Here is a 27,646-nt window from a genome sequence, read left to right as displayed (position 1 = left end):
CCCGCCACTTCCCTCAAAACTGCGCCTGCGATGATTCTTGTGGCAGTTGGTGTCGGTGACGTCACGGAAAAATTCTGCTCAGTACTGGTAAACAAGTGGCCGCGTGAGGAGCCCTGCACGTGTCTTCTCCAGCTCCTCCCAAAGATGACCAATGAGGATCATCTAGGGGAGGGATCTTCTCACGCGGTACGGGACGAGGCAAGCCAAAGGAATTTTCATTTACCAATGGCCATTGAGAAAGTAAAAACTACGCACTTTCCGGTCGGGAAACTAGCAATCAACGCGAGGGGGTGGGACCCGAGAGCACGTGGAGTATATGCAGCTTGGCTTCTTTGGGACCAACGAGGAGGCGGCGGGGGCTGACGGGATCCAATGGGAGTGGTGCGTGGAAAGGAAGGGGGGGCGGGGCAGCGGCACGAGGATTGGGGCATGGGTCGGCACGCCCAGGCCAATAAGCGCGTCAAGGGCGTGGCGTCCCAGCCGATGGGCGGTGCTGTCCCGCGCCGGCCCTGTAGGGGGCTGGCCTCGGTGGAACTGATCGGGATCCTTGTAGGCAAGGCGTGCTAGGGGTGCTTGAGCCCAGACCCTTGATCCTCGGAGCCCCGGGATCGATTGAAGGCGGGGGAGCGGTGAGTGGGGCACGGGCCAGCGTGTGCACAGAGGGAAGTAGGTTACCCCTGTAGGGAACGCGTCCTTTATTACAGTCTCTGAGGCTTTCTTCCAGGCCACCTAGGAGAGGGGGAAACTGAGGCACAAAGTAGTTGAGTGACCTATGCCGACACTCCCAGGGTCGGGACTTGCAGGCCCTTTCCAAAGGGCGACCCTCTTTCCGTGGGAAGAGGTGATAACCTCAGGTGTGATAACATTGGGGAAAGGTGTGTGTGTGTTGGGGGGGTGTTGATCTATATCTGGGGTGAGCTTTCCCATGGGGTGGGGGCTGTGACAGGTAGTGTGATGATGTGGGGCCCTGTCCTGGTGGGGGAGGTGGGAGGAGGCTCTACAGAACAAGACACCACGGCCCCCACCGTCATGAAGCTTACAGGCCAGTGGGGGAAGATGAAATAGGTGAGCAGGTAATTAATTATATAATACGGGGCTAAATATGATGAGTGCATGAGAGGTAAGAAAAAAGTTCGGGGACAGGAAAAATTATTCTCGTCAGGTTCGGAGAAACTTCAAGGAGTAGGTGAAGTTTGAGGGTAGGATTGTTTACTAGCAACACAATTCTTCCTCCTCTGCCCCATAATAATTATTATTATTATGTGGGATTTGGTGATTCAGATGTATGGTGGTCCTTTAGAGGAGTGGCTTAAGTACTTGTCTTTTGGTAGAGGTGAATGACTTGGAGCGGGCTTCAAACTAGACAAAAGACTAAGGTAGAGATTTGGGGAATAAAAGGGTGTCTTCTACCATCTTAGCACTTTGGCCAGTTCCTTCAGCATCAAGCTGGAGTTTGTGATAATCATAATAGTTGATTTATGTAGCCTTTGAGATTTACAGATGTAAATTATCTCATTTGGAAAAATGAGATGCTTGTAAAGCACGTTGCAAACTTTGCAAATCAAGGTATAAACACTAGCTATTATTATTATCCTCATAACAGCCCTTTGGGATAGGTGCTATAGAAGGTGGTATTCTCATTTTATAGATGAGGAAACTGAGGTTCAGAGACATTATGACTTTCCTATATGACCATACACAACTAGTAAGCCTTGGGGATAGAATTCAAACCAAGGTCTCTACTGACTCCCAAGTCTAATACTCTTTCCAGGAGATTTCTTTTGAGTGTGTGTGTGTGTGTGTGTGTGTGTGTGTGTGTGTACACAATAGGTATATGTATGTATCATAGGAGGTAACCATTTATACACACCTCCCATGCAGTGGAGCAAATAATACTGAAACATGGAAAAGCATGCTATTAAACTGTTAGATTTGGAACATTTGGAAATGAACTCATGGGATGCGTGAATCCAATATTGATGGGTTCTAATATCCAAGCTTGTAGGGACTTGAATAAAATGGAGTTTTTAAGTGGCTATCAGTCTTAGGTTTGGATCTGATTGGGGTGATCTCAGGATCTTTGAGACAAAGTGGGGAAAATGGAGATATATGAGAGACATGATTAGAGAACAAAAGGGAAATACTTTTTCAGGTTGAATAACTTTTTTACCCCAATTCCTTAATTATGGGATTAGAAGGAGAATTTGTCAGGTGAAATGTCGTTGGTATTTAGGGGAAAAGGTAATAATAGAATGAATAGAATATTAGACCTAGAAGGAGAATGAAAACTATCTTAGGGCCCCCCATTTTACAGACCAGAAAACTGAGGCCCATGGAAAGTAAGTCACTTGACCCTGGCCACATAGCTAATTTTTGGCAGAACTTTGGCTAGAAGCCAGGTCTTGACTCCTGGTCCAGTCAGCTACTTTGCTTTGGGATGGGGGGTGATGATATCAAGATCTCAGGGCCTGTTTGAGCACCCAGTTGAGGGGTCTATACTCATATCAATGTATATAGAAAATTACAATAATAGTGCTGGGTTCCAAATAAAGGAGGATAGTGGTTATAAATGTGGAGAAGAGATTGAACAGTTTAGCTTCTGAGTAGAGTGGAGTCTGGTAGAAGGGAGCAGACAATTTCTTGGGTCCTTCAGGGTATGGTAAGGGAGAGCTGGATGCCAAAGGGCCAGATTCCTGAGTCTGGGAAAGGATGTATCATACAGTAGCATACTGTACTGTCCCCAGGCTGGGAGGGACTGGACACTTGGGTTTCAGGAACTAGGCCAAAAATTAGGCAGATGACCAAGAATCCTAGGTATGTACCAGAGATACAGATTAGAGAGGTGAGTGACATCTTCCATGGGCACTAGAGCTGAGGACTTTTGTCAAAGAGTGTTAGATATGGAACAGAACCAAAGGCAGAGTAAGGAACTCCTTTTTGGCCTTACACTTGGGAGGGAAATTCTCATTGTTCCTTCTTATATATACAAATATGATAAAGGAGCAGAAGTGACGGACTTAGATCAAGGCAGTATCTAAGACCCAAATGTCCTAAGTCTTTCCTGCAAACCCTTGGCTTCTCTTTCAGGAAACCCCTTTAACGTAGCCCCATTCCCAACTACTTATCTTCTTCCAGGTACTTAGTATCAGTTCCAACCTAATGCTCCTACTGCCAAATCTCTTCTCCATCAGGGCTCTACTGTCTTCCAGCTAGAATATTATATGATCCTTTGATCCTTCTCCTAGGTCTCTCCAGTTACTTTGTCTGCCCTTTGCTTTGGTTTTCTTATCTTGTACCTATACCTCTGTCCCATAACCTTTGGTTGCCACTGTAACTGGAGGGGGTGGCATTTGGAATGCAAGGAAGAAAAGCCTTGTTAGCTTGTAGGACCCAGCTTTCCACACCCTGGCTTTTTATGACCACATGAGCAAATTTGTGGTATAATTTAGAGGCAGTGATGATAGAACTTGGAGGTCTGGAGCTAGTATGGTTCATTGTGGGAAGGATTGACAGCTGGGGCCTGTAGCTGGCCACCCATTTCCCCCAATTCTCTCCGTCCAGGAACACTTGACTTTGGGACAGGAAGGGGGTAGGGTAGGGATAGGGAGAGGGTAGGGAGGGGGTGAAGAGTGAGCCGGGACAGGACGGTTGCATGTCCTAGGCTGACTGCCAAGAGAACAAGATGTTCTCACTGCACTGGCCACCGCCCTCCTACTGGCTGCCTCCCAAACCACTGCCTCTCCAGGCTTCCAGGCTCTCTGCCCCACATTCTCCAAGCGACTTTGCCCCGCCTGCAGCCTGCCCCCTTCCTCTGCTTTGACGTCACTCCTTTACCTGCCCCTTTTCCTTCCATTGACGGCAGCAGGGCTCTGTTACTGTGGGAACAATGACACTGAATAGAAGTAAACTGGGCAGCAGGGAGGGAGTGTGGAGGAGGATTAGGAGAGAAGTGAAGGGGCCGGGAATAAGCATTTATATAGTGCCTACTGTGTGCCAGGCACTGTGCTAATTTTACAAATATGATCTCATTTGATAACAATTGGGTCATTGAGGAGGCTATAATGTGGGTTGGGGGGGAGGGAGGGAAGGGGAATTCAGTCTGGAAGGTGGTAGGATTCCTAAAACCAAGGTTCCTGAAAAGAGCCAAGAATAGGAGTGGAGAGGTAGAGACTCTGATTGGGATAGAAATACCTGGGTCCCAGGAGAGAAGTTGGTCAAGAGGAAACAGTAGTGGGGAGTGTGTGTTGGGGTACAGGGAATTTCTTTAAGGGGAGACCAGACCTCTAGGATCCTGAGTTCTCTTTGTTCCCTTCTGACTCACAGGGTTACTTGATAACTTCTGAGCTTCAGTTTTTTTCTTAAGAGATCTCAAGACTCCTGTATCCCTCCCTCTCACCTCCCATTATAAAAAGGAGACCATTGTTAAGGAAAGCTCAGTACATGTGACAGGGAGGGACTGATGCATCCCATGCCTAGTTATGTCAGCAGTTCTGGGGGTTTCTCCACATATGGCTGTGTTTCCGGGGGTTGGGGGGGCACTTTCAATACTTAAAAGTAGATTTTCTAGCTCTTGTACTATACTTTCCTCTCCATCTCTTAACCTCCATTTCTCACAACCTTCCAAGCCCTGAATTCATTCCTAGTACCCAGACATTCTTAAAAATATATATCTTCTATTTCTAGTGTCCAGACACCTGATCACTCCTTTTCTTGGGTCTTTAGTCTCCTCTTTTTATAGCTTCAGGCACCCAGATGTGTGTTGTCATTGGCTTTTCCCCTTCTTTTTTAAAAATTAAATTTTATTGATATCTTTTTGTTTTCAATGTGCTTTGTTTCCCTTCCCCCACCTCCCAGAGCCATTCCATATATTTTTAAAAAGAGGAAGAAGAGAAAAAACAAATCAGCAAAACCAATCAATACATTTTACAAAATCTGAAAAGATGAAATGAGTGTTTTTCCTTTCCTGGTTACTTCCAGACCCCATTCACTTTCCCCCCTCCACTGGCCCTTGTGGTATAGCTCTCATCCTGCTCTTAACCTCCCAGCCTTCTCAGCCTCCGTGTGGTGTCCTGGAGAACCAGAGAACAGAAGTCACTGAGTGGGCAGCTGGAGAGACCTTTTCTCTGATAGGCCATTGGGACATTTGCCTTTCCTAGTGGGGGTGGACGGCATGTTTTGCCACTATGTTCTGATTGGTTTTAGGTGCCCCTTGCCGTTCACCTTTCCTCCCTCCCACATATGAACATCAAACCCTGATTGGTTGTAGCTGCTCTTTTCTACTCCTGATTGACTAGAGATGCCCCTTACATTGTGTCTGCTCTGCCCATGGCTGCATACCTGAGTGGAGGTGACTCAGGGGTCTTAGCTAGGACTACTTCTCACTCCCCCAGGCCTCTCCAATTCACTGGCCCCAGGTGCCCGAGGGGCTTGAAGTGGTAGTTGAAATTTCTGGAAGAGTACAGCCTCATTAGCTTGACATCAAGGATGTATTCTCCCCTATGCTCCCCTCAATCAGTATCTTATCCATTCTAATTCTGAATCTCTATTCCCCTTCCCTTTTTTACCTTTTTCTAGGATCAGGGTGTCTAGCAAGCCTTGCAAAGCCATGATCATTCACACACACACACATACATACACGTACACACTTACCATTAATCTCGGCACTGCTTTTTAAACCATATATTATCCCAGTGTACTGGGCCCTTCCGCCCAAGTGGCAGCACCCAGGTCCACGTGCAGCCGTGTGTGTAACAGCCCTGACCTCAGTGGGGGTGGCTGGCCAACCAGGCACCTTGCCGGGATCCTCAACCAATCAGAGGTAGGGCTTATGCATCAGCAGGCAGGAAGCCAGTAATGGCCAATGCCTGTCATTATGCAACCCGCCTCTCTGCTTTTAGAGAAGTTCTCCTGCCCCCGGCAGGAAAAAGGATTAGGCAGGTAGGAGCACTAGAGATTAGACCCACCCAGCAGCACCCCTTCATCCTGCTTCGGGGCCTCTGCTGCCGGGCTACTTCTGTGATCCTCTGAGAATCCAGGGTTTCTACCTTACAAGTAAGTCTTAGTTTTTTCTATCTCTTCTCTGAACCCCCAAGTTTTCCCCCTCACCCCACTCCCTGGCAAGCTTCCTTTTTCCCACCAGAACTTATGCATGACTGACCTGTGTCTCATAGCTCTCAGCATCCCTCCCTCCAACAGTGTGTAAATGTTCCTGCTAGACTTTTAAGACCATGATAACCATTGCTTTCCAGCACCAGTTTTTAACAGTTACAACTCTTTTCTCCAGGAATCTAGTCTCTCAATCTCCAACTCATCTTCTTGCCCCCCCCCGCATTTTTTCGATGACCCTTATTACCCTGCAAGAAACCCATTTATCTCAGGCTCACAACTGTCATTATAAGAGTCTCAACTTTTCTTAGGACCCCCAGAAGTAGTATTCCTCCGCTGAATTCTTCCTCTTCTGCACCCTGGCTTTGTTACCGTACCAGGAACTCCCTTTGGCAGTTTCTCCCCCATTCCTGGCCCAGTGCCGGTTGTGATGTCAGCTCGGGCTAAGGCTAGAACATCCCGTTCCCAGACCTAGTTCTTGCTTTTGGCTGCAGCCTTCTTCCTTCCCCTGGCTCTGGTTTCGAAAATACTTGGGGTTGAGAAACATGGTTAGAAGACAAAAAGGGGGGAGTGGGCAGAAAGGAAGGCTAGACAGACAAATAGAGGTTTGCTATATTATTCCCTGCTCCAGACTTAATGATATTTAGTGTCTTGGTTTTAGAAGAGCTAGAGAAAAGGAAGAGGGGAAATCTATGGAGGCTATGGAAAGAGGAGCTGAATTCCTAGGAGACAGGGAGAAGAAAATAGCCACTAACATAGTCCACGGTTATTTGGGGTTGAGAATATTGTGGAGGAGAGGACAGAGGTTATCTTCTTCAGGTAGAGATTTAGCTGAGTTTCTTGGAACCCATGCATCCATCCTGTCCCTTCCCACTCTTCTGCAACCCGCTCCCAATTCCCTCTTCCCCAAACCTCCATTATTTCTACTTTTTAGAGACTCGGGCAGCACAGTGTACCATAGCTCCTACTCCCCACTTGAAATGGTGTGTGTATGCTGAAGTGGTTTAGGGATGTGGGAGATGAGGGTTGTGTAAAATGTCCATTACTAACTGTTACTTAGGAATGTTTTGGGGTCTTATCCAGGCTGCATTTGAATCACATCTCCCACTCATGTTTCTACTCCTACCCATGTTTGCAGCAGGCACATGGGTTGGAGTGTGATCCCCTCTACCCCACAAAATGGGAGGAAAGAAGAAAAAGCAATCACCCTGTTCTTCCTCCTCCCTTCCCTCTTCCATTCCTTCTTCAGGGCCTCTGGGTTCCTCCAGCAACCGCTGAGCTCAGCCTCTGACGCAGGTTGCCGTGGCTACAGTAGGGCCTTTAGCTGAAGTATGTGGCTGGTGTGGTGTGCGCATGTACATTGGAGATGGCCCCTCCTCCAGCCCCAACCCCCAGTCGCCTTCCCTCTCCCAAGATAAAATTAGCCCATGAGTCCTAAATACAGGAGCTACTCTCCCGGCTTCACTCCCCTTTCACATAAAAGTGGATTCTTCTCTACAGATAGCCCGATGACAAAGTCAGTATGTTAATGAAGATTGAGGGGAGATACTCACATTCAGCTCTCCCACCCAGACCAGACTTGCTGTCTCAGGGATCTCGGGAGAAGGGATCATAGGGTCCCAGGTCGAGAACTGGAAGGGACTTCAGTAATCATCTAGTCCCACACCCTCATTTGACAAATGAGGAAACTGAGGCCTAAGGAGGTTAAATGACTTGCCTTAAGTGCATGCTATCTGCTTGTCCTCGAGGAGCTCACATTCTAGTGTGGGAGACCTGTAAATGACTAGGTAGATAGAAGATATAGATATAGTTATGGTAGATGGAAGGTAATTTGAGTAGGCAGGAGGTGGGAAGGAGAGGCCTCCTTCTGAAGGTGGGATTTGAGCGGAGCCTTGGAGGAGGTGAGGGAAACTAAGCAGCAGAGGTGAGGAAGGAGAGCCTTGTAGGCGTGGGGACCACTAATGCAAAGACTAGTGTGGTAAGTAAGCCAGTGTGGCTAGATCATCAGGAGGAGTATCAAGACTAGGAAGGAGCCTTTAGAGAGTTTTGCATGTTAAACAGATGGTTTATATTTGTTTCTGGAGGTAATAGGGAGGTACTGGAGTTTGGGATGGGGCAGAGTGGCAGGGTCAGATCTATGTTTTAGGAGAATCACTTTGGCATCTGAAATGGAAGGTGAATTTCAGTGGGGAGATACTCAAGACAACTGAGTAGTCCAGAGGAGCGGTGATGAGAGTGACTGTTGAATAAGTGGAGAAAAGGGAACACATAGGAGAGATACTGTGACAATAAGAACAAAATTTAACAACAGATTGGATATGTAGGGTGAGTGTGAGTGAGGAGCCAAGAGTGATTGTGAACATTGTGAGCCTGGATGATTGGGAAGACAGTATTGCCCTTGAGGTTGGAAAGAAGGGAGGATTTGGGGATAAAGAGAAGTCATCTAGGTTTGAACATGTTAAGTCTGAGATGCCTGAGAGACATCCAGTTCAAAAGGCAGTGGATGGCTAGAGGTCAGGAAAGAGACTCAGGTTGGATATGTGGATCTGGGAATCATCTGCATAGAGAGGATAACTGAACCCGTGGGAACTGATGAGATCCCCAAACAAGATAGTATAGAGGGAGAAGGACAGATTGTTGAAGGACATCTGTGATTAGCAGGAGTGACCTAGATGAATCTCTCACAAAGGAGACTGAGGAGCAGTGGTCAAAGAGGTCGGGGAAGAACCAGGAGAGGGCAGTGTCAGGAAAACCTGGAGGAGAGAGTATCTAAGAGGAGCAGGGGGATCATCAGTGTCAATCGATGCAGAGAGCTGAAACAGGAAGAGAAATGTCATTCAGTTGGGCATTTAAGAGGTCACACAGGTCAGAAGTGTCGGAAGTGAGGATCTGAACCCAGCTCCTCCAACTCCAGAGCCACTTTCCACTGTGCCACATTGACTCCTCTCCACCGCCTTTAACCCACCACCTTTCAGCTTCCCTTCCCTTTCTCCCTTCAATCTCTGTTCTGGAATAAAGTTTTTCAAGCATTACTGAAAATCAGCAGGGAAAGAATGTCACATTTGCATAGGGCTTTAAGGTTCACAAAATTAATTGTAGATAGTATACTCTTTCTTGGGCCATTATATACATCTGTGTATATAATAGTTTTGTGTAGTACTGGATTTGGAGCCAGAAGACCTGGGTTCAGCTATCAGCTCTGTTTTCTAGCTGTGTAACCGTGAGCAAATTGTTTAGACTCTTCCATTTCCTCATCTGTAAAGTTAGGATATTGAATTAGCGCTCTAAGGTTTCTTCCAGCTCTAAAGCCTGTGACCTATGATGAATGTATATAAATTTAGAGAAGAACCTTCCCTGGAGTCCAGAGCAGGATCTGTTGCTATCCCAATAAAGAAAGTAGAGTCGGAGAGAGAAGGCTAAGAGCTTGGGCCCCGGATTATTGAAGGGAATAGACACTGGGAGACGTTTGGGTATGTGTGTGGCCTGAGTGCAGCTCCCCCAAGTCTGAGGTTCACCTGGGTTTATGTGGTAGAGGTGGGAAGAATGATCAGCTGCCAGAGTAGAGGTAGAGTGGAAAAAACCAAGTGCTAGAGGGTGAGAAGCCTTCTTTCTTTCTCTCCTTCTTTCTCCATCCTCCAGGTTCCAGCAGTCGTCCCTCTCCACAATCCTCACTGACTTTACCTTTTGCCACTTCTTGCCTCCCCTCTCCCCGACCAAGGAAACTCCTGCCTTTAAGGGCCTTGGTGTATTGCCTCGTGGTGGCCGCTCCCCCCTCACTGATTTTCTCCCCCTGTCCTCCCCATGGCACCACCATGAATGGCGCCGTTGAGGGAGGCAGTGGGGCAGGGAGACCAGGCCCTGGGCTTGGTGAAGGGTTTGATTCAGGGGGATCCCAATCCCCTGGGCCCCCCGAACACAGAGCCTGCCCTGGTCCTGGCCTCTCGGATGATACCGATGCAAACAGCAATGGTTCAAGTGGCAATGAGTCCAATGGACCGGAGTCCCAGGGTACTTCCCAGCGTAGTTCTCACAGCTCTTCTTCTGGCCATGGGAAGGACTCTGCTCTGCTGGAGACGACAGAGAGCAGCAAGAGGTAAGAGGCATGATGATGGGGTGATGGAACCTAGGGATAATGAGAGATGGGAACAGTGGATATAGAAGTGGCTTAGGGATCTAGGGACTTGGAAGAATCAGAAACTTAGGAAAATGGCTGTTAGTCAGATAGCTTGGGAGGGGGCAGAAGCTGGCCTTTGTTAGTAGGTTCTTGTGATGCCAGGATGCTACCTACTGTGTGATGATGAGTGGCTAAACTCTTTTATGTTTTCCATTTTTTTCTCTAGCACCAACTCTCAGAGCCCATCCCCTCCAAGCAGCTCCATTGCCTACAGCCTCCTGAGTGCCAGCTCTGAGCAGGATAACCCATCAACTAGTGGCTGCAGGTAATGATAGGGATAGGGGTTGAATATACCTGTGTTCCTGGAGAACATTTGCCTGGAGGAAGAGCTTTATATTTACTCCTGTAGGTAATAGGGTGCTGCATTCTGGGTAGTTGATATCTCCTGTTCCCTCTGCCACTTTTATCCTCTGCAGCAGCGAACAGTCAGCCCGAGCACGAACACAGAAGGAGCTGATGACCGCCCTCCGAGAGCTGAAACGCAGACTTCCACCAGAACGCCGAGGGAAGGGCCGATCAGGGACTTTGGCCACCCTACAATATGCACTTGCCTGTGTTAAACAAGTCCAGGGTAAGCTAAAACTTGGTATTGATGTTAGACTGTAGAGCAGAGATTGTGTTGGCAAAGAATCCAGGACCTTGGAAGGAAGTAGGGGACATAGAGGGAATAGAGGTGAGAATGGGCTCAAGAGGGGCCTAGGAGTAGAAGGGGTTGAATTCAGGGGACAAGGGAATCAACAGTTAGGCTAGGTGTGGAAAGGGAGAGGCCTGCAGGATTCGAAGGAACAGTGTCTGATACATAGTAAGCACTATATAAAAGTTAGTAGCAGTAGTTGTTATTATCATTGTTCTTGTTCTTGTTATTATTACAACTACAACGGGAAGGAGGCACTCTTGACCTTAACCTCACCTCCTCTGCAGCCAATCAAGATTACTACCAGCAGTGGAGCTTAGAGGAAGGACAGCCTTGTTCCATGGACATGTCTAGCTATACCTTGGAGGAGTTAGAACACATCACATCTGAGTATACTCTTCACAATCAGGTCAGCCCTAGACCCATCTAGTCCTTTTCCTTCTCTTCCCCTTCTCTCCTTCTTCTCTTTTTTTCTTTCTAGTCTTTTTTCCCTTCCCCTAGTCCTGACCTTAGTTCCTTCTTTTTCTTCCCTTTACCTTCTACCTTCCTTGTCTTGACTTTCCCTTTCCATGCTTTTGGTCCCTACCTCTCTGGTGTCTCCTGTAACTATAAAGTGGGGATAATAACAGCACCTATCTCTCAGGGTTGTTATGAAGATCAAATGAGATAATATTGGTCTAGTGCTTAGCACAATGCCTGGCACATAGTAAGTGCTATATAAATGCTTGTTTCTTCCCTACCTCCTTTCCTTCTCTCCCTGCCTCTCAGTTCTCTTTTCTTTTCTCTTTAACCCCACTCCCTACTCTTACTTCCCCTCACTGGACAACATTCTATTGATGACAGAGCTGGCCAGCTCCTGACCTTGACCTTTTTTGTTTGTGCTTTCTCTTTTTCCCAGGATACTTTCTCTGTGGCTGTCTCTTTTCTCACTGGCCGGATTGTCTACATTTCGGATCAAGCAGCTGTTCTTCTACGCTGTAAGAGAGAAGTCTTCCGGGATGCCCGATTCTCAGAGCTCTTGGCCCCCCAGGATGTGGGTGTCTTCTATGGCTCCACTGCCCCCTCTCGCCTGCCCACATGGGGTTCCCGGGCCTCTACCGGTAAGGACTGGGGAAATCTTGGATTGGAGGTGGGGCCAGTGTGAAATGTGAAATAAAATAGTAGAGCAAGGGCAAGAAACCATAGCAGGAGTGAAGCTGATTAGACTCTTAGATTTCTAACCAGGGAGGTAAGGAGCTCAGCTTCCCTGCCCTTGGAAATCTCTTAGTATAGGGAAGTGGTCTAGGAATTGGAGGCATGATGGCACTGACCCTACTTCACTGTCTCTCCCCAGGTTCAGGCCCCATGGATTTCACACAGGAGAAATCAGTCTTCTGCAGAATCAGGTGAGTTGGAGAAAACAGAGCAAGGTGGGCAGAACAGAAGTGTAGCAGGAAGGTTGTTTATTCAGTGGCTATTTGTCTTTACTTTAGGCATTCTCTTGATATCTATCTCTTGGTTTTAGGGGCTATGAGCTTGTGGTCTAAGGTGGTTGGGTGGATGAGCATCATGGATAGGAGAGAGATGGGAGAGATCTATTCATTCTCCTGGTTCCTCCTGTGATGTTCCTTGTTTCACATCTTCCCCTGAAACCAGAGGTGGCCCAGATAGGGACCCAAATCCCCGATACCAGCCGTTTCGATTGACCCCCTATGTGACTAAGATCCAGCTCTCAGATGGAGCCCCAGCGCAGCCATGCTGCCTGCTAATTGCTGAACGCATTCACTCTGGCTATGAGGGTAAGTAGAAAGGAATACTGGGCGGGCGTGAGCCAGGGAGAGAAAGAGGCAAAGAGAATGGGGAAATCAAGAAAGAATTGGGTAATAAAGATCAGGGGCATAAAATGTGGCCAAGGCGATCTAGCTATGTGTGACAGAAGAAAATGCATCAGACTTCTAGTATAGAAGGAACCATTGAAAAAGTGATGAATTTGTCTCCCATTGGTTGTTTTTTTTCCTTAAGAGTCATTTGAGGGGCAGCTAGGTGGCGCAGTTGATAGAGCACCAGCCCCGGAGTCGGGAGGACTTGAGTTCAAATTTGGCCGCAGACACTTGACACTTACTAGCTGTGTGACCCTGGGCAAGTCATTTAACCCCATTGCCTAGCAAAACAAACTCACACAAAAAAAGAGTCATTGGAACATAGGCCTGGTTTTCTAATCTTCCCTCTCTCACTTTTAGCTCTGTGACTTTGGGAAAGTCCAAGAGCCTCTTGTGCCTCGTTGCTTTATCTGTACAGTGAGGGACAATAAGACCTTCATAGCTTCAAGATAAAGGATTGAACCAGATAATCCCTTGAATTATTTTCTAATTCTAAGATGTGATTCTAGAAGAAGAGCAGAAGCTATCCGAGATGATATAGGACTAGGGAGGTTGGAGTTGTTTGGTGAGAGAGAGGTCGGTGTTGGAGTTATTGCCAGAGAACACTCCAGTTGATGATGATCACTCTTGCCTTTTCCAGCTCCCAGGATTCCCCCAGACAAGAGGATCTTCACGACACGGCACACACCTAGCTGTCTGTTCCAAGATGTAGATGAGAGGTGAAGCCTTAGGGGAAAGGACTTAGTGCCAAGATCTTTTTTTTTTTAATAGTATTTTATTTTTTTCCAATTACACTGGATATTTTTCAACATTCATTTTTTATAAGATTTTGAATTCCAAATTTTTTCTCCCTCCCTCCCTCCTATCTCCCCTCTGCAAGATGGCAAGCTATCTGATACAGTGCCAAAATCCTTGAAGATAAATGGGGTTAGAATAATAACAAAAGTTCCTGGGGCTAAGTAGGACTGGACAGTGGGGTCCCCTGGGAATATGGAAAATCAAGAGTTTGGGAGTCTTAGGGACTGAGGTCTCTTTCAATGATGCCTCAACTTCCAGAGCTGCCCCATTGCTGGGATACTTGCCCCAGGACCTGCTGGGGGCACCAGTGCTCCTTTTCTTACACCCTGAAGACCGACCTCTCATGTTGGCAATCCACAAGAAGAGTAAGTCCCTAAAGGGGCCTGGTGGGTGTCTTTTTCTTTCCCATTGATATCACTCTCCTGCATGATGCTGTTCTTATCTCCTGTCTCCTTTAGGCCTTATTCTCTGACTGCTTAGTCTTTGCTCGTTGCTGCCTAGCTCTCTGCTTTTTCTTCCTTTTTTCTAGCAGCTTCTCTCCCTGCGCACCTCTGCCTCTGACATGCCTTTTCTCCCTGTATTACAGTCCTCAGCTAACTCTATTTCCTTTGTTGCTTCCACCAACTTATTTTCCCTCTTGATCATCCTACAGTTTTGCAGCTATCAGGTCAACCTTTTGACCACTCTCCCATCCGCTTCTGTGCCCGAAATGGGGAATATGTCACCATGGACACCAGTTGGGCTGGCTTTGTCCATCCTTGGAGCCGAAAAGTGGCCTTTGTTTTGGGTAGACACAAAGTTCGAACGTGAGTATCCTGTAGGGTGAAGGAATGATGGAGTGGGGAGAGGGAGGGAAGATAAACTGGAGGATGGGTAAACAGAGGATCCAAAAAGTTAAGCAGACTTGAGGAATTTGGGAAGCAAGTGGCAAGAAGTGAAATCAAGAGCCCTTCTTCAGTATTCTAGCTTCACACACTCTCCATCTCTCGCTGTCCTTCATCCTTTCTAAACCTACTCTCCATCCTCACCACAACTTCTGGTGAGTAATCCTCACTGCGTCCTCAAGCTGTCATCCTTGCTTTAGCCTAGCTTTCTCCCCTTCAAAATCTAGGCCCTTTAGTTTCCCAGTTCAACTTTATGATCACTTCTCTTCTTGAATCTCTTACTGATTGTCCTATCACCCCTCATCCTTTTCTATCTGCCAATCCTAAATAACTCCTACTATCTGACCTTTCTACTCCTGGATGCACCCCAATCCTTGGTCCTTCCCTCTTTCTATGTCATTTCATTAATCTCAGTAGCTCACCTGAATCCAAGCTTTAATTTGATGTAAGATAACTCTGAAATCTATGTATTCAACCTATATCTCTTTCCTGAACCTCAATCTTGCTTTGTTAACATGCATGCTGTACATCCCTACCTGAAACTCTCCTGAGGCATCTCCAACTCATGTCCAAAACAGCATTGACTTATCTTCCCCCTTAATCTACCTTTCCTCCTAATTTCCATATTTCTGTCAAGGGTACGATCATTCTCTGTCTAGGAGTCATCCTTAACTCCTCTTACTCATTCCCTTTCCCTTCACATTTGATCATTTGCTAAATATTCTTGATTCTACCTCTATATCTCTTGCATCCCTTTTCTCTACTTATTCCTTAGCCACCCTAATTCAGGACCTCATCACCGGGACTGATCCTCCTAATTGATTTCCCTGTTTCTAAACATCTGTCAAATTCATATTCCTTAGTTAAAAAGCTAGTGGCTGTCCATTTCCTATAGAATTAAGTACAAATGTGTTGGTTTAAACCAAGTCCCTTCATCTGTAAAGTCCTGTACATCCTGTATCTGCTTTATCTTTCCCATGATAATTGTACATTACTCCCCTTCATATACTCTGTGCACTGGCCAAACCACTTGTTCCTAGACATGATATTCCATCTCCTACCTCTGTGCCCAGGCTATCCGCTTTTTCTGGAATCCAATCCTTCCTCACATGTGCCTGATTGCCTGTGTGTGTGTGTGTGTGTGTGTGTGTGTGTGTGTGTGTTTAGAGTATATATTTGTGAACTTGTATTTCCTTCAGTAGATTGATTCTCTGTTTTTTCCTCCCCAGGGCTCCCCTAAATGAGGATGTATTCACTCCCCCAGCCCCTGTCCCAGTCCCCTCAAGAGCTATGGACCCAGACATCCAGGAGCTCTCAGAACAGATCCACCGACTACTGCTACAGGTGAGAGGAAATAGATGGAATTGTAATGGAAGAGCTGCTGCAGGCTTAGACACCCTCCCCCACACCCCCTCCCCCCAGCTTTGGAAGTTTTAAGCTTTCTCATTACTTTCTTCTCTTTTTCCTCCCCAGCCAGTCCATAGTATGAGTCCCACAGGGATGTGCGGATTAGGCCCTCCAACCTCTCCAGGTCCCTTTCTAAGCCCTGGCTCATCCAGCGACAGCAATGGTGGAGAAACTGATCATCCTGGGCCCCCTGCTCCAGTGAGTGCCCTCCCTGCTCCTACCTCGATGATGATGATATTGATAATTAATAATAATAAAATAATCGGTGTTACCATTCTTGTTTGGCAGCTTCCTCTTTCTGGCTCCTGGTCTTTCCCTTTTCTCACCAACTGCCTATCGCTGGCTGCCTGTCTCAGTGTCATTCTCATCTCTTCACAGTGTATTTTTTCTTGGTATATCCCAAATAATCCCAGTTCTATGGCCCTCCCCTCCAGGTGACATTCCAGCAGATCTGTAAAGATGTGCATCTTGTGAAGCACCAGGGTCAGCAGCTTTTCATTGATTCTCGGTCCCAATCCAACTGGCCCCCATGCTCAGGTGAGAAAATGGCCAGGCTTGGCAGGACAGGGCCCAGAAACCAAAGAGGGACAATACTCGAGGAACAATAATACCTACCATAATTTTCTACTTTTGCTGTTCCCAGCCCCAGATACTTTCAAGACCAGGGACCTCCCAGGCAGACCCTTGGAACCAGGCCCTGGGTTGAACCAGATTCGGCCTCTTGCAGTCAGTGTTACCCCTGAGGATTCAGAGAGAAAAGAGCCATCCAATTGTTCTTACCAGCAGATCAACTGCCTGGACAGCATCATCCGGTATGGACACTACTTCTGTCAGTGCTTCTAACTCCCCTAAGATGGCTTACCTTTTCCTGTCCCCATCTCTCACTCTATCATCCTTATATCATTCTGTTAAGTTGTCCATGAACCATTCTCCCCGCCTCTTCACATACAGCTCTAGCTTGGTTCATTTTCTCTCTCCATCCTCTCAGTTACCTGGAGAGCTGTAATGTCCCCAATACAGTGAAGAGGAAATGTGCTTTCTCATCCCACACTGCATCCTCTACATCTGATGATGACAGACAGAAGGCAGGCCAGGGCTCTGGAGTGCCCAAGAAAGGTAAAGAAGCCATTTACTTCAGTTTTGCCATTCCCCGGGTCCCTAACCATTCTCTTTCCTCCTCCAGCCTCCCCAACATGAGACTCTTCTTTTTCAGTCCTTCTCTCTACTTAGTGTTCCTCTATCTTGTCTCTTCTCATCTTCCCCTAACTCTACCCACCAACCCTGTCCAGTTTCTGACTCTATGCCCAGTCTTGCTCTGTTTTCTTCCCTTTTTCCTAGCAGCACATTCTGTCTGATCTGTGGCCATCTTTTATCCTCTTCTTTTCCTTGTTCCTTCCCCTGGTTTCCCTTTCTGCTCCTTGATTTCCACGTGGTCTTCTTCTTTTCCCTTCCCCATACATTCATGGAGATGGTTTTCCCACACTGCCTCCAACCCTTTTGGTGGTCCCTTTATATTTATACTTCGGGATATGCTCTCTCTTTGTTGTCCTCTTCCATTAATGCATTTCCCATTCCCATACCCATTTTCACCCCACTGCACCTCCTAACTGGTGCTTGTCTCTCTGCACAGATCCACCAGAAGAGCTGTCTCGGGAGGGGGCCCCCCTCCAGAAGGAGCCAGTGGTGGGAGGTCCACTGACCCCGCTCGCCCTTGCCAATAAGGCAGAGAGTGTGGTATCCATCACCAGTCAGTGTAGCTTCAGCTCTACTATCGTCCATGTAGGAGACAAGAAGCCCCCGGAGTCGGGTATGGGGTATTGAAGGGGGTGGGCTAGAGCCATGGGTTGGCTGGGCAAGTTCTAGGTTCTAATGCTTTTGTAGTGGAATATTTGCTCTTCTGTTTTTCCTCTTTTGCCCCCATGTGTTCTGATAACTTCTAGTATAATTCTGGATCAATTTATTGGAATGGGGATCTTTTGGGGTCCTTGACTGGCATTTTCCCCAAACGTTCTGCCTTTTTGGAACCTCTCAGTTAATCCTTCTCTTACTTTCCTCCCATCAGTTTAAAGGATTTCTCCTTTTAGCCCCAGAACTTAACCCTGTATGCTATGGCTTCTTATGTGTGCCCTTTCCCTCCTCCCCATTTCTATCCCTTACCCATTTTTTTTACATTTCTCTTTTTTCATAAATTTATTATCCATTAAAACTATTGAGATAGAGAGCAGGGAGATCAAAGATCAGAGAAGTAACAGTGGCTAGAACTGGAGAGAAGATAACAGGATCATCAGAGTCCCCTCAAGTGATGACTCTGGAAAAAAAAAAGTATAACCCCATAATGAAATGGGAAAAGTGATATCATAAGGAGACCTTCTTAATAGGATAAAAACTGCTGAAATGAGCCAGAACATTCTTTTTCTGTAGAGAACTCTGCACAGGGAAGAAACCCTCCTCCAAAGGACTGGACCCAAGGTTCATTGTCCCACATATGACCAATATAAACACTCAGACTGAAGTGTTTGGAGGAGGGAAGGTGATGATTCTTGTGGGTAAAAAAGGAGTTAGGATATTGACTTGGAAAGTAGGAGCCTATGGAATGAGGAGGATGGGCAGAGGTAAGGGGTTTGGGACATTTGAGAAATGAGGAGAGAGAGAGAGTAAAGTCAAAGTGGTGAATGACTATGTGAGGCATGAATCCTGTTTGGACTCTTCTCTACTTCTTTTTGACCTCTTACAGATATTGTCATGATGGAGGAGTTGCCTGGCCTGACTTCTGGTCCAGCTCCCAGTCCAACAATGACCACTCCTGACCCCACTCCTGATGCCTACCGCCCTGTGGGATTGACCAAAGCTGTACTGTCGCTTCATACACAGAAGGAGGAACAAGCCTTCCTCACCCGATTTCGGGATCTCAGCAGACTCCGTGTCTTTGATACCCCTTCCATGGGACCTTCACCCCCTGTTGATCGAGGTAATTTCACCCCTGGGCCTCTCCCTACTAGCAACTCTTGAATGTATCCCAGAAAGAGGAGATGTCTAAAATGGTAATGCTGCCTGTAGAGCTTCCAGCTCTAGGAAGCATGAGGTCTAACGTAACTTCATGTTCATGGGAACTAAAGGGTGATGGGTTAGGAAGAGAGACAGGGGTTAGCCCAGGTTAAGAAGAAGGGTGTTAGATGGATTTGGAGGAGAGGGTAGAATCCAAACTTGTGAGAATATGTGGTTTGAGGAAAGAGAACAACTCCATTCCCAATCCCTCTCCTGCTTTCTCACTTAGAGGGGAAGGGTCCTAGGCTGCAACAGGAGATAATGGAAGGATTTTTATTAGTAGAGGAAAACCTAAGAAGTTGTTCTTTGAACAATATTGCTGTTATTGTATACAGTGTTCTCTTGGTTTTGCTCATTTCACAATTTTTGTTTTGGTGAGGTAATTGGGGTTAAGTGAGCTGCCCAGGGTCACATAGCTAGTAAGTGTCAATGTCAAGTGTCTGGTCTGAGACTGGATTTGAACTCAGGTCCTCCAGACTCCAGAGCCGGTGCTCTATCATTTCACTCTTTATTATTTCCTGCAAGTCTTTCCATGGTTTTCTTAAGCTAATCAGCTAATCATTTCTTTTGGCATGGTAGTATGCCATTACAATAGTGATTTAGAGCATTTTTTTCATATGAATATACATAGTTTTGATTTCTTCATCCAAAATCTGTCTGTTCATATCCTTTGACGGTTTATCAACTGGGGAATGACTCATATTCTGATAATTTTGACAAAGTTTTCTATATGTTTGAGATATGAGACCTTTATCTGAGAAACTGTCTAAAAACATTTTCCCCCAATTTTCTGCTTTTCTTCTAATCCTGGCTACGTTGGTTTAATTGTATGAAAACTTTAATATAATCAAAATTAACCATTTTAAATGGTTGAACAAATTGTGCTATGTGATTGTGGTGGAATACTATTGTGCTATAATAAATGATGAGCAGGATGCTCTCAGAAAAACCTGGAAAGACTTACATGAGCTGATGCAAAGTGAAGTGTACTGTGTACAAAGTAACAGCAATACTGTAAGATGACCATCTGTGAATGACTTAGCAATTCTCAGCAATACAGTGTTCCAAGACAACTCTGAAGGACTTATGATGAAAAATGCTATCCATCCCCAGACAAAGAACTGATGGTGTCAATACAGATCGAAGCATACTTTTTAAACTTTCTTTATTTTCTTGAGGTTTTGTTTTTTTTTTGGTCTATGTTTTCATTCACAACATGACTAATATGGAAATCTGTTTTGCATGATGTACCTATATCGAATTGCTTACCTTCTCAATGAGGAGGATGGGGAGGGAGGAAGAGAAGAGAATTTGAAACTCAAAAGTTTTAAAAATGAATGTTAAAAATTGTTTTTACATGTAATTGAGGAAAAATAAAATACTAAATAAATTTTTTAAAAACCAAAAAAAATTATCCATTTTCCACCTCACAATTCTTACTATTTCTTAATGAATCCCCATTCACACCTCTCTTCCCTGCCTCCTGTGACTCTTTTCCCGAAGCTTCCTTCTATTTCAGCCCCTCATCTCCCTAGAATTGCTCCCCTCACCCATCTAAGCTGGAAAGTGATGTTTTTTGGACCTTCCCTAGCTTGTGTCCCAGTTGCTTTTTTATGGCTTCAGCTGTCAGAGTAGTGGCAGTGGGTTAAAGTGGAAAGAACATTGAACTTCAAGCCAGGAGGCCAGCATCCACATATTGATTCCAATATTTACTAGTTGTGTGACCCAGAAAAGGACATTTAATCCCTCTTAGCCTCAGTTTTCCCATCTGTAAAACCTAATACTTGAAGCTCCAACTCCACAGGGCTGTTGTGAAGAAAGTGCTATGTAAATCATCAAGTGCTGCATGAATGAATGGTCATTGTGATGGTAGTAGTGGGTGAGGGGGCATTTACCAGAAGAGGTGGCAAGTCCACTAACCTCACTCTTTCTTGACCTTTCACAGGCTGCTGCCATGGTCCCACTTCTCCTGGACGTCGCCATCATGGCAAATCAAAAGCCAAACGCTCTAGGCACCATCAGCTTCCTCTGACTGAGGCTCCTGGCTATACCTCTCATCCTTCCCCAACACCTCCCACCACTCCATGGTCCTCTCAACCCAACCCACCCACATCTGCTGCTTTCCCAACAGTGGTGCAAACCTACCCCCTCCCCATGTTTTCAACCAGAGGTTGCCCCCAACCTTCAGCTCCTACCCCATCTCCTTTACCTTTTTCTTCCCCCTTGGTAGCCCCTATGGTGGCCTTAGTCCTACCCAACTATTTGTTCCCTTCTCCCCCCACCAGTTACCCCTGTGGGGTTCCTCAGGCTCTATCAGATAGGCCTCTTACCCCTGCACCCTGTTCACCTTCCCCAACTTTACCTCCTATGCCACCTACCCCTCCCCAATGCCCTGATTCACCCCTTTTCAACTCACGGTGCAGTTCCCCACTCCAGCTGAATCTGCTTCAGCTTGAAGAGACTACCCGGGGAGAAGGGGGAGCAATAGTTGGGGAGCCTGGGAGCAATACCAGGCCATCCCCTCCAGGAGAGGAGGTTACACAGCCAGAAGCTGGACTGGTAAGCATCTTCCCACAGATTTTTCTCTTTGCCATATCTCCTCCTAATGTTTCTATCTCCCTGGTGGTAACTCATTCTGGGTCTTTGTATCTATCTATTGCTGTCTCTTGTTTTCCATTCCCTTTCAGTTTTTTTTTTCCCTTCTCCTCTCATGTCAGTCTGTCTTTCCCCCAGTGATCCCCCTCACAGACACATTCCTCTTTGTTTCCCACCCCTGCCTCCCTCCTCTCTTTCCCTTTTTCTTCCCATTTCTGTTTCTTGTCCCTTCATCTTTTCTACTTAGCCTGAGAATCTGGAGAAAGTACATTGTAGAGTGTCAGTTCCTCCAATTCCTCAAGGCCATGGACTGTTTATCTTTTTGTCCATGTATCCCTGGTGCCACAATGTTGCTTAAGACGTGCTTCTTGAATTGAGGAGGGGATAACGAGTTTGGGGTCACTTGAGTATTCAGGAAGGAGAGGAGGGGCGTGAAGGGGAAGAACTTGACCCTCACCAAGTCTGAGCCTGTGATTTCCGGTCCCCTTCCCGCACTCACCTAGGTGGAGATGAATGAATCTTCTAATCAGGATGCACTGTCAGGCTCCAGTGACCTCTTGGAGCTGTTGCTCCAGGAGGACTCCAGATCTGGCACTGGCTCAGCTGCATCGGGCTCCCTGGCTTCTGGCTCTGGTTCCCATGGTGGGAGCACCTCAGCCAGCATCACTCGTAAGTACCGGGGCCTTCTTTTCCTGGGAGTCCTTTTTTAGGAAGGGGGCATTATTTGATCATCTTCCTTTAAGATGAATAATCCTGGCTCTCCACCCATGTCCCTTCCTTCCCCTGAAGTCACCAGTTATCTTTTTTTTTCCCTTTTAAGACAGGAACACTTGGGTTCTCTGACTCTTCTTTTTCCCTTTTCCTCAGGCAGCAGCCAGAGCAGCCACACCAGCAAGTACTTTGGGAGTATAGACTCCTCTGAGGCTGAGCCACCAGGGACCCAGGTTGGGGTGGACCCAGGGGCAGGACCTGGGGAACAGGTCATTAAGTATGTTCTGCAGGATCCCATCTGGCTACTCATGGCTAATGCTGACCATAGGGTCATGATGACTTATCAAGTGCCCTCTAGGTAAGAAACCTGGGTTGGGCAAAAGGAGGAAGGGGAAAGTCAGTCCCAGAAGGGGGAGGACTTAAGAAGAAAGAGGACTAAAATAGGAGGGAAAAGTTAGAGGATGGTGAGGGCAGGGGCAAGCGGAGTTTTATATAGTGAGTTGGTAAGGTCTTAAGGGGAAGAGAAACACACATTTTCCTAAATACTGGAAGATGTGAGCTGGTCTCACTTCTAAACCCTACACTTACAACTTTACTCTATCCTTTTCCACCTTGTAGGGATATGGCTTCAGTTTTGCAACGGGACCGAGAGAGGCTCCGTGCCATGCAGAAACAACAGCCTCGGTTTTCAGAAGAGCAACGTAGGGAGCTGGGTGCTGTGCATGCCTGGGTGCGGAAGGGCCAGCTGCCCCAGGCCCTAGATGTGATGGTGAGAAAGAGGGGTTAGGGCAGAAGCACAAGAAGGCCTTAGGGAGACGGGGTAACACTTCTAGGAGTGGGAAGTGAAGGGAAACTGGTGAGAGAGGTTTTGGGAGATCTTAACACTGTCTTCTTCCCTCCCCAGGCTTGTGTAGATTGTGGCAGCAGCACTCCAGATCCTCAGTACCCAAATGATACACTTTTCCCTGACATGGATGGACTGGGGCTAGAGCCAATGGAGGAGGATGGGGGTGGGGCTTCTCCAGACACAGCCATGGATGAAGAGGAGCAAGGTGGAGAGCCATCTACTTCTGAATTACCTGCTCCGAAAACCACCTGCTAAACTCTCATCTCGGGGCCACTGAGAGTGTCCTGGCCTTACCTCTGTCATTGGAATAGGGGAAGGAACAAATGAAAAGCTTCATCCTCAAGACAACAACCAATTCCAATTTTGAGATTTGCTTCTGCCTTTCAAGAAGCCAGGGACAGGTACCCCTGAATATTGGCCCTTTCTAATTAAACAATCACAGTCCTGCCTCTTCCTTAGGGACAACTGAGGGCTTTTTAGGGACCAGCCAGAAATAGGGTCTCCCTCTTCATCTTATTGGAGATAGTTCCACCAACAAAAGAGTAAATTCTGCTTAAAAAGTAGGATATTTTTCTAAATTCCAGCTGAGCAGGAACACTGATTGCTGCTTCAGGTGTGGGAACTCTAATAATACCTATTTATTTGGGAACTCTCCCTTTGTCTTCTCAAAGATCTGATTCCCTTCCCACCCCCTACTTGGAGGGGAAGGAAGGGAGGGGTTGGGCATCAGGGAATAAGTACCTGAGGCCCAAGCAGGACCTAGGTATCCAGATCCTTAGCTCCCTTGGGTTGGGGAGAGTAGAGGACTATGGGTCCCTGGTGCTGCCACCTCATAGGGTGGGACCCAGGTGTCTTCATCTGTGCCCCACTCCCCTTAGTGATATTTTTGTGTTTTTGATAGTCATGTCTGTCTCTTTTGATATAAAACGGAAAACCTGTAACTAGACATTGTGCCATGAAATCTGTTGGGGGACTGGGGCTTTTCTGTTATCATTTAAGTTGTCTTCAATTTGACAAAAATTTAAATATCTACCAAGCAGATAATTTCAAGATTATAATCTAATTGGGGGAGGGGTGTGTGCAGGAATGTACCAATCCTGAGCTGGCTGAGGCTTCTGGAGTTTACAGCTGAATAGAGAAGAAACCAATTAGCTGAGGGGAGGGGCATGGTATGTAGAAAAGACTAGTTTCCAAATCCTGATATTCATAGGTTCATAGATTGCTGAAACTGGAAGGGCTCTGAGATTCTTCCCATCCCCCATATGGCAGTAGAAACTGAGGCCCAGGGAGTGATTTGCTCAAGGCCACACAGCTAATGAAGGCAGAACTCAGACTACAACCTCCATTTTAGTCCAATGCTCCCACCACCCCCATCACCACCACACTAAGCACAAACACTCAGGTGACCTCTGACTCTGGTAGAGTAAGCAGATGGAGATTAGCCATAATTGCAAGCAGCAAGAGGCTGGTGAGGAGGCCTGTCTTTGAGCAGCTTCCTACCTTCCTTTCCTAACAGGATCTGGACTCAGGTTTAACATCCTGCTTTCCCTGAGACCCCAGAAACCAGGATGCAACTCTCCATTGTAAGGTGGGGAGCCTCCCAGATTCTAGATCTATTACCCAATCACTGCAATGCTGTGCCACAATTTTTTCCTGAATCACTCACCCAAACATGGAAACTATGTGACTTACCCTTGCTTGATATCACTACCACACCCTCAGAATTGGCACCTAACTATTGAGAGGAGTGGGGTAGGCTTTGAAAGAGCTATCGGACCTTACTCCAAAAGGGGAACACAGAATCTACCAGGTCTGTGGTGTGAGCCTTTTAAAATGAGAATAGGGAGGGAGGGTAGGATTCTCGTTAAATGGGATAGTTGCTGGAATCGACAGAGGGACATATCACCAAAGAGAAGGAATATGGGGACTATATGTGTGTGTGTGTGTAGAGGGGAAGAGGAGGGAGTGGAAATAAAACAATCCTATGTCTCAAACTGGCAACGCTACAGAGAGAGAGGAGCTTTGGAAAGGACTACCTTCTTTCCAGTCCAAAAACACTTGTTTAATGAATGCCAACCGTGTTCAAGGCACTTTTAGGCTCACAGGAGCCCTTGAGCTCTCCAAGAACCCTAAGCATCCAATCTGCAAAATGATTTTTTTCCCTCTATAACTCGTTGTGGCTTATGCGCCTGCCTGAAAAACAACAGGTCTCTGGGTTCGAATCCCAGCTGCGCTGCATCTTGGTAAAGAGCATTTCTGGTTTATTGCTGCTGCAGTAATTGCGCACACTCTGGCTCAGCTTGAGATGAGCAAGGGCTCACCTACTCCGATGGGTGAGTTCAGCTCATTTGTGCCAGATCCTGCCCTTTTCACATCCTTGTGCCTGGGACTTCGGGACCTAAGCTATGGGAATCACACTCCTGGCCCGAGTGAGAGGGACTGGAGAAGGTGAAGGGCTGGATGCACACCCCACCCCTAGCTTCCTTTCTTCTGAGGCTCTCCGTTGTCATGGCAACATCAGGGGTGTGTGTGTGTGTGTGTGTGTGTGTGTCTGTGTGTGTGTCTGTGTGCGTGCGCGCGCGCGCGTCTCTACTGGTCCCTCGTTGCCCAGGAAACGCCGTGCGGATGGATGGAGGCACGGGAGAGTACTAGAAGGGTGGGTAGGCACAGGCATCTGCAAAGCTTTTAGGATGAGGTGGGAGAGGACCACAGGTGCGCAGAGTTCAGTAGCTGATTCTCCAAAAAGGAACTAAAAGAATGGAACTAAAAGTAAGGGGAAGGGGAGGTGGGAAGAAGGTGCATTGATAGGTTGGAATAGATATGGCGAGATAATGCTTACTAAGCTGTGATGGCCGAGTGGTTAAGGCGTTGGACTCGAAATCCAATGGGGTTTCCCCGCGCAGGTTCGAATCCTGCTCACAGCGTCTCAGAAACGTGTTTTGGAAGTAATGGGCGCACTAGTTTGATGTGTCTCTCTTATACATAACGCCAGAAACGTTCTTTCAAACTAACAACTTAACAGGTTTAAGCGCCTCCTCTCTTCAATCCCTGCTTCTACCGTTCTCGTACAAGGCTGTCCTTGTCTTGTTCCCGGCAGTCTTCAACCTTTCAAAAGATAAAAATGCCTTTATTGATGCTTTTTGTGTTTTTACATCACAGGCATTTCCAGATAGATCCCAATCACCTGTCCCACTATTTAAACCTTCCCTTATAACAAGAAAAAATTTTATTAAAACCAACTTACGGAGTCACTAAATAAATATAACATTTTGCTTCCATAGTCCCCCACCTCTCTGCCAGAAGGATCATTCATTTAGAGCTGGAAAGGACACCAGAATCATCTAGTCTGACCCTTATATTTGCACAGAGGAAGAACTGAGGGATGAGGTTCAGTGATTTGCCCAAGTTACACAGGTAATAAGTAACAGAGACTTGAAATCAGGTCTTCTGAATCCAAATCCAGTGTTTTCTTTTTCTTTTTTTTTTAATTGAATTAATTTTTTTTCAATGAACAAAATTCTGTTTTCCCTCTCTCCCAACTCTCTCTGTACTCTTGCAAAAAGAAAACAAAACAAACAAAACAACAACAACAAAAAAAAAACCCCGCCGTAACAAATATGCATAAAGCAATGCAAATTCCTGAATTGACCTTGGCCAAAAATACATATATCTCATTCTGAACCCTGAATCCATCATATCTCTACCGAGAAGTAGATAGCATGGTGCAGCATCAGTCCTCAGGAATCATGGTTGATCATTATGTTGATCAGAATTCTTGTCTTTCAAAATTGTTTGTCCTTACAATGTTTTTATGGCATAAATTATTCTGTTTCTGCCCACTTCACTCTACATATGTTCATATAAACCTTTCCAGGTTTCTCTAAAACCATCCCTTTCCTCATTTTTTAAAATGTCACATTATTCCTATGTCACATATTCTGTTATATTCACATACCATAATTTGTTCGGCCATTCCCCAGTTGATGAACAACCCGTTATTTATTACCTCTTTGCCACTACAAAAAAAGACGTGCTATAAATATTTTTGTACAGCCCATTAATTTTACAGAGAAGGAAATTGCTTTCCTAGTTCCTTGACCCATCTTTCCAGAACCTTAGCATATCAGAGGTAGAAAGAATTTAGAATTTATCTAGTTCAACCTGGACCTGAACAGGAATCCCTACTACAAAGTTTGAAAGTCTTCCAGTGGCGGGAAACCATCTTGAGGTCTTGAGAAAGCCCCTTTCACTCTTACACAGCTGTAATTCTTAGGAACTTTCCCTCCTCCTCCCTAACTTGGAGTCCTCTGTGGATAAGCTGACCAAGTGTAACCCTTCTACTATATGAAGGCCCTTCAGATTTTTGAAGACAGCTATCATGTTTCGCCTAAATCACCTCTTTAATCAATTCTTGTATCACCATACTGATTTCTCTGCTTCCTAAAAAGTGGCTTCCAGAACTGAGTACAACAGTTCAAATATGAAGGTAGTGTCCCCGGCTCTAGAAGGTATGCCTTGCTTGATGCAATATAAAATTTCATTGTCTCTTTTGTCACAATATTGACTCAGATTTTCACAGCCCTTCAC

At 46.3% G+C, this 27,646-nt stretch overlaps 1 protein-coding gene and 1 non-coding gene across 3 annotated transcripts; both read left to right on the top strand.

Moving 5' to 3' along the window:
• Positions 1–524: 524 nt before the first annotated feature.
• Positions 525–24,005, top strand: PER1 (period circadian regulator 1). 2 transcript variants are annotated; one of them, XM_027869984.1, is made up of 23 exons: positions 525–629; positions 9,745–10,198; positions 10,446–10,544; positions 10,696–10,850; positions 11,201–11,322; positions 11,812–12,013; positions 12,247–12,298; positions 12,549–12,691; positions 13,413–13,491; positions 13,829–13,935; positions 14,223–14,376; positions 15,684–15,798; positions 15,928–16,059; positions 16,296–16,398; positions 16,505–16,673; positions 16,850–16,977; positions 17,492–17,668; positions 18,596–18,829; positions 20,852–21,465; positions 22,005–22,170; positions 22,369–22,570; positions 22,831–22,981; positions 23,117–24,005. In XM_027869984.1, exons 2-23 carry the CDS (start codon positions 9,918–9,920, stop codon positions 23,312–23,314), a joined length of 3,783 nt encoding a protein of 1,260 aa, XP_027725785.1. In that variant the 5' UTR covers positions 525–629; positions 9,745–9,917; the 3' UTR covers positions 23,315–24,005. The 2 variants fall into 2 exon arrangements, with proteins under 2 accessions (XP_027725785.1, XP_027725776.1); XM_027869975.1 differs by lacking the exon at positions 525–629 and adding an exon at positions 5,902–6,051.
• A 1,896-nt stretch (positions 24,006–25,901) lies between these two features.
• Positions 25,902–25,983, top strand: TRNAS-CGA. Its single transcript has one exon. It is a non-coding gene; the product is annotated as a tRNA-Ser (tRNA).
• The last annotated feature ends 1,663 nt before the right edge of the window (positions 25,984–27,646 follow it).

Source organism: Vombatus ursinus, unplaced genomic scaffold (genome assembly GCF_900497805.2).
Source record: "Vombatus ursinus unplaced genomic scaffold, bare-nosed wombat genome assembly UNPS02002587.1, whole genome shotgun sequence".
Classification (NCBI taxonomy): Eukaryota; Metazoa; Chordata; class Mammalia; order Diprotodontia; family Vombatidae; genus Vombatus; species Vombatus ursinus.
This window is presented reverse-complemented; position numbering and strand designations above follow the sequence as displayed.